The 12,354-nt window shown below is 46.9% G+C and overlaps 1 protein-coding gene across 1 annotated transcript in view; it reads right to left on the bottom strand.

Moving 5' to 3' along the window:
• The window catches only part of TNFRSF8 (TNF receptor superfamily member 8), a 39,460-nt gene that overhangs the window by 14,333 nt on the left and 12,773 nt on the right, over positions 1 to 12,354 (bottom strand). The window contains exons 5-8 of the mRNA XM_060118239.1: positions 10,976 to 11,092; positions 8,067 to 8,219; positions 1,011 to 1,104; positions 573 to 718 (exon numbers count right to left, since the gene is read on the bottom strand). Of these exons, the coding sequence (XP_059974222.1) occupies positions 573 to 718; positions 1,011 to 1,104; positions 8,067 to 8,219; positions 10,976 to 11,092 (510 nt within the window). The remainder of the gene's footprint in view (positions 1 to 572; positions 719 to 1,010; positions 1,105 to 8,066; positions 8,220 to 10,975; positions 11,093 to 12,354) is intronic.

The following is a 12,354-nucleotide window of genomic DNA, read 5'->3' as shown; positions in this document are numbered from 1 at the left end:
TCCTGGGGACCATGTTAAAATGCAGATTCTGATTCAGTAGTCTGGGGTCGGGCTGGTAATTTGCTTTTCTAACAAGTTGCTGATGGTGCCAAGTCCAGGACCTCTTTGAGCGCCGCTGGCCTGAGAACTACCGCCACCTAGTGTCTAAGAGTAGAACTGCAAGTCCTAAAACGCATGGTACTTAGAGCGACCTCTAAGGGGAGCCGGTAAGGCTCATGTGTACCGGACACTGCTTACCACCCTGCACGGTATATGCTGTTACAACGTTACAGGTGATGAAGCTCAGAAGAAGTAAGAAATTAGTCAAGGTCATGAAATCAGTCACCAAATATTTTCTGAGCAGCAATTATGGGCCTTGCGGGTGAAGCTGTGAATAAAATCCCTGCTCAGAAGAATTAAGGAATCATCTCTAGCGAGTGACAGAGCCACAGCCCCAGATCAGGAAACCGGAGACCTGGGGTCAGCCTTGGTCCCTCCCACCCCCAACCAAGTGGATGCTGTCGCCTAGTGAGAACCCTCCCTCCTTGTGGTCCCCAGGGAGGAAGGCCCTGCTTCATGGGGGTGGTCATTACCTGAAACCAGAATAGGCTTCCCTGTGGAGGAGAAGGAGACAGGAGTGCTGGTTGAGATAGAGGCGCGTCCCCGCACGTGGGTGACGTCCCCTCCATGCTCCTTACCAGTCAGGGAGTCGGCCAGGGAGATCAGGGAGGGGGTGGGGCTGCGGGGAGAGAGGCCAGAAGTAAGAAGGACAGTCAAGATGGAAAAGGAGTCCTGAGACCCCAGTTCCCCTGCCTACAGCCTCTGCCAGGCACTTTGAGGGCAGGGCCTGGGTTTCTAGGCCTTCAGGGCTTCCATGGTGCCAACACAGACCTAGGCTCACATTCTCCAAAATGACTTGTGGGCTTGGCCCAGAGATCTAGCCCAAGCCCCACTTCCACTCCCAGCCGGCTGCCCCCCCGGGCATCCCCTGGGTATAAAGGGCAAATGGAGAGAGGGGGCCAAGGAGTCACCTGGCGGGCACCCCGCTGTCCTCTGCGTTGGTGCTGCAGTTAGAGTGGGTCCCCGGGGGAGGTGGCTCATAGGTGGTGTCCCTCTCAGCCGTACCTGCAGGTTAGAATTAGTACCAAGGATGGTTACCAAAGGGGAAACGGGGGAGGGAGGGGTAAACATTTGGGATTAACAGATACACACGACTATATTTAAAATAGATAAATAAGGACCTACTGTATATCATGGAACTATATTCAATATCTTGTAAATGAACTATACTTCAATTTGTAAAATTAAATAAATAAATAAAAAGGAATCAGTGCCAAGGAGGCCTACCCATCTGGACTAGTGACTTCCCGGGAGGGAGCACCAGGGGGCGGGAAGGACACTGCGGCTGGGCACACCCAGGTCTGGGTCCTGGCGCTGTCTCCTCACTTCCTCTCTCCCTCCCTCCTCGCTTCCCTCCACTGTAACAACCCTTTATTCAGCACCTACTAGGTACGGGGACTGTGCTGGCAGCTGGGATAGAGCAGTGAGCAAAACAGACAAGATCCCCACCCCTGGGGGCCCACCGGCGGGTGGGGCTCACAGACGCAGGTGTCACACGAAGGCAGGTGGGGTCCCGGTAATGGGAGACTTGACCTCATCTGACCAGGGAGGCTTCCCTGAGGAAGGGGTTGCTGGGATGTGAGTAGGGGCGGGGATTTCTAAGCAGAGGAAATAGAAGGTGGGGGGAGGGAGGAGATGGCTCATAGCAGCATTCTTCATAGCAGTCAAAGAAGTGGAAACCACCCAAACGCCCATCCGCTGGAAACAGATGAACAAAATGTAGTAGAGGTGTACACTAGAATATTGTTTGGCAATAAAAGGAATGAAGTGGGCTTCCCTGGTGGCACAGCGGTTGAGAGTCCGCCTGCCGATGCAGGGGACGCGGGTTCGTGCCCCGGTCCGGGAAGATTCCACATGCCGGGGAGTGGCTGGGCCCGTGAGCCATGGCCGCTGAGCCTGTGCATCCGGAGCCTGTGCTCCGCAATGGGAGAGGCCACAACAGTGAGAGGCCCGCGTACCGCAAAAAAAATAAAAATAAAAAAGGAATGAAGTAGTAATACAGCTACAGCATGGATGAACCTCGAAGTGTTATGCTCAGTGAAAGAAGCCAGACACAGAAGAATGCATATTATGGAAATGTCCCCAAAACACTAACCTACAGGAACAGAAAATAGATTAGTGGTTGTCCAGGCTGGGGGTGGGCATGGGATTGACTGACCCATGCCCTACAAGGGTTAGGGTTAGTCAACTAACTAACCTACAAGGTTTCTTAGAAGGTGGTGATAGTTTCACAACTTTGTAAATTTCTTTAAAATTACTGAACTGTACACTTAAAACTAGTAGATATTATGGTATGTAAATTAGACCGCAATAAAGCTGTTTTAAACGCTGGGTCTTTCTCCCCGAAGTGATGGTTTTAATTAGCAACAGGATGGGATAGGTGTGGTAGATTGCATGGTGGTCCCACCTCTGCATCCTGCCCCACATCCACACCCTTTGCCAGGTGACTCTGCAGCTCCTTCAGGTCAAGGCAGGTGTCTGTGTGTCCCCCACCCCTTTGGTGTCTGAACTTGGCCGTGTGACTTGTCTGGTCAGTGGAACGGGAGAGAAGCGACGGCTGGGTCTCAAGAGGCGTCTGACCTCCACCGCCCCCTTTCTGCACTCCCACCGTGGCCATAAGTAGACCACGCCAGGGGCGGGCAGCCAGCCCCCGCTGGTCCCAGAAGTACGTGCAGAGCAAACCCAAACCAAACCTTCAAGCCCTGGCAAGACCGCAGAGCGGCCCAGCTGACCCGTGGAGGAGTGAGAGGTGAATGCTGCAAAGTCGAGGTTTTTGTAACACACTATTCCTGTGGCTCTAATTGGCTGAGACGATCAGATTTGTGTTTCAAAAGATCAAAGTGGAAAAGTCCCCCCTTGGGGGACTTCCCTGGTTGTTCAGTGGGTAAGACTCTGTGCTCCCAGCACAGGGGCCCAGGTTTGATCCCTGGTCGGGGAGCTAGATCCTGCATGCCGCAACTAAGAGTTCGCATGTGGCAACTAAAGATCCTGCGTGCCACAACAAAGATCCCACATGCTGCAACTAAGACCGGGAGCAGCCTAAATAAATAAATATTTCAAAAAAAAAAAAAAGAAAGCTACTCCTCATCTCCAGCCAGCTGTGACCATGCAGGAAGGTGGCCTGGTGACTCCAGACTTCCTGGTTTTATTTAAGAGAAATCTCATTAAATAAATGTAAACAAATAAATAAATTTAAACATCTTCTGGTATGTAAATGTAGCCTCAATTCTTAAAGTTCTTTTCTTCTGAAATCAATTTTTTTGAGGCATGATTTACATAGAAGGAAATGTCCCCTAAGTGCACGGTTTGATGAGTTTTGAGGAATGTATACATTCAGCAGTCAGCCCTCCATATCTGCGGGTCACATCCGAGGATTCCACACCTGAGGATTCAACCAACTGCAGACTGATTGACTGCACGGATGCAGAGCATGCAGAGATGGAGGGCCCACTGTACCTTGCCATTTTACATAAGGGACTTGAGCATACTCAGATTTGGGTATCTCCCGCAGATACTGAGGGATGACTGTACCTTCATGTAATTGTAACTCCACTCAAGATCTAGAACATTCCCACCTCCCCAGTAAGTTCCCTTGTCCTTTTGCAATCAATCCTCCCCTACACCCGGGCAGCCACGGATCTGCTTTATGTCACTACGATGAGTTTGCCTCCAGAGCTTCACTAGACAGAATTGTGCAGTGTGTACTCTTTGGTGTGTGGCTTCTTCCACTCAGCATAATGTTTCTGAGATTCATTCACGTTGCTTGTTTCAGTAATTCATTCCCTTTTATTTCTGAGTAGTTGTTCCATCGTAGAGATGTACCTCCATTTATTTAGCCGGTGGCCAGTTGATGGACATTTGGGTTGTCTCCAGTTTGAAGCTATTATAAACAAGGCAGCTATGAGTATTCTTGTACAAGTCTTTGTGAAAACATATAATTTCATTTCACTTGAGTACCTAGAAGCAGGAAGGCTGTGTCACTGTGCTGACCAGACAGAATGTCTTTGAGGACCAGTTCAAGCATGGTCATCTCTGATCTGACCCAGCCACCTCTTTTTACAAATGGAGAGAACCACAGAGCCGGAGCTAGAGTCAGAAATCAGGGCTTCTGAGTCCCAGCCCAGAACACTTTCCATTGGACCACACTGCCTCCTGCCTGGGGCCTGAGCCCTTTCTTACAACCTTAGGATTAACTGCTTTTCTAGGGCAGAAAAAAAAAAATGGCCCACATTTGAAGTAGGTCCAGCCCAACTACTAACCCTCTCTGCCCCCATGTTCCTGGAGGGGGCACCCCTTCCCTTATGTGGTACAAAACAAACCTCCCGCCCACACATGCCTCCCTTCTAAAAGCTCCCATGATACCTCTCAGATTTTTCCTGAAACACTCTGAAGAGAAAGTGAGGCTAGGATTAATTTTCTTCTTGCATTGGTAGGGTCCTGAGGAACCGTCTGATTTTGGGGGGTCTCCAAATACATGCTATGTCTTTCCACATGGTCACCACACAATTACCTAAATTAGTTGAAGCCCAGAGGCCTTGGGCTATGAGGAAGATAATGCAGTTCGTTATGCTAATTTCTATTTGTATTTGAGATGTCCTGGGGATTCAGTGAGCGTTGGCTTCCAGAGGATCCAAGGAGCTCTTGGGCTCAAGAACACTAACTGTGGCTACACCCAGTTAGCACCCTCTGGCCTCTCTCTAAGGCAGCCTCGGTCTGAGCTGCCACTGGAACACCTGCAACAGGAACCAGCAACAGAACTGCTGCCCTTACTCTAAGCGGAGAAGGTGGGCCCAGCGCTCCTGGGTGCCTCTCATCCCTTCTCTGTATGTACCATACCTCACCCTCTTTTCTCCCTGGGTTACTGACCCTCCCCTTTTCTTCCTCCTTTGGATCTGAAGGTGAGAAGAAGGCATGGTTTATTTTAGCCCATACGTAGTCTGCCTGTGTTCTCTGGAGAGGGCCCATTGGAAGTGGGGTGGGGGGGGGAAGAAAATGCCTGCTTTTAGTCTCAATGTAGAAGCTAAAAAAGATATACCAGACTTAAATATTTCTTTTTAAATTGAAACACCTGATCCTTGGGTCATTTGAAGGAGAATGGCCTTAACATCAAGGTCAAATGGGATCCTTTTTTGGTACAACCAGAAATTGCTTAAAATCAGATGAAATTTTCATCTTCATATTTGAATTGTACATTTCTTGCCAGCTTTTTATTTTCCCTAGAGTTTTCAGTCACCTTTCTTTTCCTTGTTGATAAAAGAATAATGTGCCTTTACCATATCCTCAAGTTTTTCCAACGCTACTACTCATGAAATTGACTGTAATTCTACCTTTTATTCCTACAGACAATTCCCTGGAGCCCTTCATTTTCTTGCTCTGATGGGGCTCAACCAGATGTTGTAATGCCTTTAGCACAGCTGTCATTCTGGGACTTCCCTTCTTTGCTCTCCTGGGATAGAACCATTGTTTTCCAGAGTTCGTGGCTTTATCTTTTTTCTTTTTTGCCCCTCATTTAACAGAATTACATCTTCAAGTAACGTTCTAAGAAAGGATACATGGGGGAAAAGCAGAATTTCTGCCCTGTTATGTCTGAAAATGTTTTTATTCTGCTTTCAAACGTAATTGTATTTTAGCTAAGTAAAAAATTCTCTGTTCAACTAAGAAGGAGCTGGTGTGGTCCAGTAGAGAGCACTTGGCTATGACTCAGGACCTCTGTGTTCCAGCTCTAGCTCTGGCACTATGTATGCTTCTCTCCACGTGTAAAATGATGTGGTTGGATCAGATCACACGTGGTCAGCTTTGATCTGGCCCTCAAAGACATTCTGTGTGGCCAGCACAGTGACCCAGTCATCCGCCTCCTAGGTATTTACCCATGAAATGAAAATATATGTCCATACAAAGACGTGTACAAGAACAGTTGTAGCTGCTTTATTCAGTTGTAGCTGCTATTATTTATAATAGCCCTAAACTGGAAACAAGCCAGATGTCCATCAACTGGTGAATGGATAAATAAATGGTGGTGCATCTATTATGTCTACATGTGGGTAATTTTCATTCATCCTGCTTTGCTCCTGGTAGGTCATTTCAATCTGAAGTCTCACTTTTCAGGTCAGGTACACAGGGAGAGCTGGGGCACCACCGTGGGAGCACACAGTAACTGTGTCGAGAAATGGTGTGCAGAAGACCCAAGGCTGGGGGCGGGGCGGGGTGGGGTGGGAGGGTGGGACCACAGAGGAAATTATGGCACTTCTGCTGACATGAGGCCTGAAGCATGGAAGGTGGTCACCAGACCTAGCCTGGGCCTGTGGTTGCCGAGAGACTGTCTACTCTGGAAGCATGACTGGGGCAGGACACCACCAGATGTCCCCACCCACAGGCCCTGCAGACAGACTCTGCAGCAGGAGCAGGAAAAAACAAATATAGCGAAGAGAAGCCTCCTTTCTCCTGCAATGGTCCTCCCGCGCCCCCTACTGGCAAAGCGTAGCATCACACTCAACGAGGAGAAATCTTCCAAGAGTCTAATCCTTTAGGGCACAGCAGGTACTCAAGGGTGAACTGGGACCTGAGAGGCAACAGATTGGTAACAAGGGCACTTTCTAAAAGCCATTTCTTGCCCTTTACTCTCTTTCTGTTCCTTCTTCTTTGCCTTCTGTTGTCACTTTGTGGTTGTAACAACTTCTTGAATTTTTCTGTGGGCACTAATTTTTTTCTCTTCCATTCCTGGGTTCATCATTGCTTCATCTGTAGTAAGTTTTTCTGTTTGTGTATCTTGTTATTCTCCTTCATACTGCTGTTTTTCCTTATAAGTCTGAAAATCTTTACTGCTCATTCATATTTATTTAAAAAGAACGACGCTGACCATTCCAGTGGCACATGGGGTTTCTTCTACTGTGTTGTTAGTATGTCATTTTCACAGTGGGTCTCTTCCCTCAGCAGGAGGTCTGCCTCGGAACTCTGGGCTCATGGGTGGGGTGTGTGAGCTGGCAGGCTTCACTTCAGCGTGACTGAGCAGGAACAACCCATTGACAGGATGTACTCCCAAACACACAAGCAAAAGGGGCTTTGCACCAGAGTGGCCAACATCTAGCTTTCCCTAGATAGTCCTTCAGTGTCATTCGCCAAAAAGTTGATCATTTTCATCAGGGGATAAAAAATCAGGCACCATCTCTCAGACTGGTCAATGCCCATGGTATATCATTGTTACACATTTTTTTGCTGTTGTTATATTCATTCTTTTGTTTTATTTTTAGATTGTACTTTGGTTGGTGGGTTTTACATTGTTACAAATTTTTAATTTTTATTTTCGAGATGAAGTTGCAGCTCACTGCAGTTTCTAATTCTCCACTTCACCCCCATCCTTCATTTCACTTGCCTGCTCTAAGCCCAGAGCCTCTCTGGTGGGTCTTAGGAGCAACTTACCCCTCACTTTTCTGCAGGCCTCGTCGAGTGAATTCTAGTTATGTAAGCTTTCCTCCACTTGGTTTCATTTGTTACCACCCTTCCATCTGTTTTCCACCTTCTAGAAATTTGTTGAAATCTCTCATCTGCTGATGAACTTTTTTGTTTGTTTTTTTGCCCACTGTCAAGGGTTTATACTTTTTTACACTCTAGTGAATGTCCATCATTTGAATTGGTAGCTTCTTCATAAACTTTATATGATCTACCTTGAGTCAATAAAACAGCCTTGCAAACAAGTCAAGATTTTACCAGACCAACAATTTCAAGAAGAAAAATAAAAAAATTTTTAAATAATTTTAAAATTGTAAAATAATCCTCAGAAACTCTTACCAAAATGCCAAGTTTGGATTTTATCCCACGCCCTGGATCTAACTATTCAAAGAGAAAACATAGCCCAAACCTGACCTAGTTAACAGCTGGGATTGAAGGTCATTTGTCAGTTGGGGGTGGGGAGAGGGGCAGCCCTAGGGACAGAGAACTCAGCCCCTTGGTTGGGGGTGTGAACTGCTTACCCTGGAGCTTGGTGACCATCCCTGGTGGGCAGATGGGGCGGATGACGCAGCGGGCACAGGAGTTGGAGGCTGACGTGGCACAGAACATGCCAGGTCGACACTCACAGACGCGGGAGGAGTTCCACGTGCAGGGTGTCTTCTCCACGAGGTGGTCTGCGGGACAGAGAAGGGTCCTGAGGAAGGACTGGGATGGAGAGGGCAGGGGTCCAGAGAAGCCCCAGCAGGACAGAGACATATTTGCCCAGGAGCACATGCTCATTTGATGATTCCGTTGAGCAGATCTTTTGGTGCACAAAGTAATTACGCTGAGCGAAAGAAGGCAGACAAGAAAAGGTGTATATAGGGACTTCCCTGGCAGTCCAGTGGTTAGGACTCCGAGCTTCCACTGCAAGGGACACAAGTTCGATCCCTAGTCGGGGAACTAAGATCCCGCATGCCACGTGGCACGGCCAAAAAAAAAAAAAAAAAAAAAGGAGTATATACTCTATGATTCTGTTTATAGGAAAAGCCAGAAAATGCAAATTATTCCATAGTGACAGAAAGCATAACTGTTTCCTAGGAATGGGAGCAGAGGCAGGGAGCGACGGGAGGGATGGTAAGGGACATGTGGAAAGCTTTGGGGGTGACGGACAGTTCACTGTCTTGACTGTGGTGATGGTTTCACAGCTACACACATATGACAAAACCTATCAAACTGCACACTTTAAAAGTGTGCATTTTATTGTATGTCAACTATATCTCAATAAAGCTATTAAAAGAAAAAATCCCCCCAAAATAAAATAAAATAAATTTTTAAATAAAGAAAATAATTCAGAGAACAAGAGTGAGTGGGCATGGATAGAGATGAACCAAGACTGGCCCTGACTGATAATTCTTTAAAACTGGGTGATAGTCCATAACCAGTCCTGATTCTCTCTACTTCTGAATATGTTTGAAATTTTCCATGATGAAAAGTGGGTTTTTTCAAAAATCAAAAAAAAAATTGTTAGTGGTTTTGTAAAAGAAGAAGTATAATAATGCATTTATACATGTTTGGGGATATTCTACATGCTCTGATTACGGGTGAAAATAGAATGACTGTATCAGTAGTTTAGACAAATGTGATTCGCTCAATAAGGACATTTCTCAATTGGTGGGATACTTACAGGCTTAGAAGCCTTGCTCGATAAAGATAAGGGACTGCACAGTGTCTTCCTGAAACCTCTCATTATTACTTATAATATGGTATTAACATAACCGAGTGTGTGCAAGGCAGTGTTCTTAGTGCTCTATCCAGATTAACCCGGTTTAACAACTCCCAGAACAGGTCTCTGAGAGAGGTCTATTATTCTGCGCATTTTACAGATGAGGAAACTGAGGCCCAGAGAGGTTAAGAAACTTGCTTGAGCTTATAAGCTCCCAAGCAGTAGAGGCAAGACTTGACCCCAGCCACTTGGGCTCCACTCCACAGGGTTGCAGGGCTTCAGTTATTCAAGTTGAAGGAATTCTTGGGCCCAGAGCCATCTCTTGTTTCCCCATCTGACACAGCAGCTGTGACATTATATTTTTCCAGGCATGGCCACAACAATAGCTCTGGGTCTGTCTGCTCTTCCAGAGCTCGGCCACTTACCCATCAAGAAGCATGGTCCCTGGTCGGGGAACTAAGATCCCACATGCTATGCGGCACGGCCAAAAAAAGAAAAAAAAAAGAAGGCTTTTTTTTTCCTTCCATGACTCAAGGGGGCCCTGTGACTGCCTCCACATGCAGAATGTAGTGGAAGTTACGCCGTGTAACTTCCAAGGCTGGGTCATAAAAATGGGTATGGTTTCTACACCCCACCCCACCTCAACTCATCTTTGAGTCCAGCACCCAGGACTTGAGGACGCCCGAAGCAGGCCATATAGAGGCCGACATGGAGAGGATCTGAGGGCCCAGCCCGCAGCCACATTGACCCCAGACCCGAGAATGAAAAAGCTTTCAGATGATTCCAGCTCCAGGCTTCAAGTTTTCCAGCTGAGATCCCAGACATCGTGGAATAGAGACCAGGTGTCCCCGCGGTGCTGGGTCTGAATTCTGTCCCACAGGCTCCACGAGTACAGCGAATAGTTGCTTTTCATCACTCAGTTTTGAGAAAATTTGCTCTGTGACCTTAGTAATTGGAACAGTGACCCCAGCGACCACGAACGGAGTGTCCTTTCCCCAACTTGGCCTCCCTGGACTCCAGTCCGTGTTGCTGCAGAGACAGAATCAGGCCTCCCGCCGGTGGTTGTGGCCACTGTGAGTGGGCCGGGGCTACAGCCATGGCAGCCCGAGGCCTGGGCAGCTGCTGGGACGTCACAGGGAGGCTGGTGGTGCTGTGAGGCTGCGGGGAGCTGGCCGCAGGGGAAACTCTGGCAGGACATCATCCCACCATGCATATAGCAGTCAGTCTCTAAGTGCTTATGCAGAGGTGCTTTAAGAGGCAGCACAGTGGAGTGATGAGCTCAGAACCCAGTGGCAGACTCCCTAGTTCAAATCCTGGCCCTGCCATATGCGAGGGCTTGTGGCCCTTGGAAGCCCCCTGACTTCCCTGAGCCTCAGTTTCCTCTTCTGTAAAATGGGGGCAATCGCAATCCAGGCATCATAGGATACATACAAAAATAATGAGACAAGCTTGAAACAGGTAGGTGATCGACAAATATTTCCTTGCAGGAAAGACTGAGTGAATGGAAGCTCTCTGAAAAGGGGTCACGGCCATCAAAACCCACAATCGTGAGTAGGAGTCACTAGAAGCCAACTGCTCAAAAAACGCCAGCAAGGTGAACCAGGCTCCCAAGGGCTGAGCATCTGAGACCAAGCTCAAGGCTCCCACCCCCAGATTCTTGGCCGCTTGTCTAAGACCCCACCTGCTCCCTGGAAGGAGCCTCTGGAGGAGAAACAAGGCCCTTACCTCCTGAACAGCTCACACAGGCTGTGCAGCGACCGTCCCTGTCCAGGTAGTAGTCAGGGTCACACTGCTTCCTGCAGTCGGCAGACCCCTGAGGGCATGGCTGTTGCAGGGTCAGCCCTGGGAAAAGAAGCAGAGAAGCTTCAGGCCAGGCCACCTTGACAGAGGCCTCGCCCTCATCCTACCACCCCCCCCATTACTGAAGCCCCCCAGCTCCAGGGCCAGCTCCCAAACTCTGCACATGTCCATCAGTCCTTCAGAGGGAGTCCTGAGGCTCAGAGAGGGAAGGAACGTGTCTAAGGCCACACAGGAGAAGAGTGCTAACTGCCTCCTAACTGCCCCCACCCCCGCTTCCAGTCCCTCCCCTCTGCCAGAGCCCTCTCCCCAGTCTCACTGCTCTGTCACTGCCCTGCTCCAAACTTTGGTAGCCACTTTCCCTTTGAGTTCAGCAATGAGGCAAGAATGCCTACTATCACAACTTCTATTGAGTTTGGTCCTGGGGATCATAGGCAATGCAATAAGGCAAGAAAAAGAAATAAAAGAGGTAAGGTTTAGAAAGGAAGATACCAAGCAGTTATGGAGAGATGATATCATTGAGTGCACAGATAATCCGAAGGGTCTGAAGATACATTATTAGAAGAAATAAGTGAGTTTCTCAAGGTAGTTGGATAGAATGTTATTATATCAAAATCAATTGAGCGTCTATATATTTCCATTGAACCACATGAAATTGCCATTTTGATAGTACAGAAACAGTCAAATACTGGCATTTCACATAGTTCAAAATAACACTAACAATAAAAAGTTAGAACATGAAATATTAAAAAAGATACCATTTACATCATCATCAGAAATACCAAATACTTAGAAATCTAACCAAAAGATGTAAATATTTCTACACAGACAATAATAAAACATTATTGAGAGAATTTAAAGAAGGCCTAAATAGGGGTGGGAGGGATAAATTAGAAGTTTGAGATTAACATATATATATGTTGGGATTAACATATATAACATATATGTTTGGGATTAACATATATAACATATATTTTATATATATACACTACTATATATAACATAGATAATCAACAAGGACCTACTTACAGCACAGGGAACTCTATTCAATACACTGTTATAACCTATATGGGGAAAGAATCTGAAAAAGAATAGATATATGTATATGTAGAACCGAATCACTTTGCTGTACACCTGCAACTAACACAACATTGTAAATCAACTATACTCCGGTATAAAATAAAAATTTTTTAAATAAAAATAAAAAATAAAGAAGACCTAAATAAATGTAGAGCTATACCGTATACTCAATACTGCAGAGGTGGATTCTCTTCAAACTGATCTGTAGATTCAATGCAATCCCAATT

The sequence above is a fragment of the Mesoplodon densirostris genome, chromosome 2 (assembly GCF_025265405.1).
Source record: "Mesoplodon densirostris isolate mMesDen1 chromosome 2, mMesDen1 primary haplotype, whole genome shotgun sequence".
Classification (NCBI taxonomy): Eukaryota; Metazoa; Chordata; class Mammalia; order Artiodactyla; family Ziphiidae; genus Mesoplodon; species Mesoplodon densirostris.
Note: the sequence above shows the minus strand (reverse complement) of the source record. Positions and strands in the feature narration are given on the sequence as shown.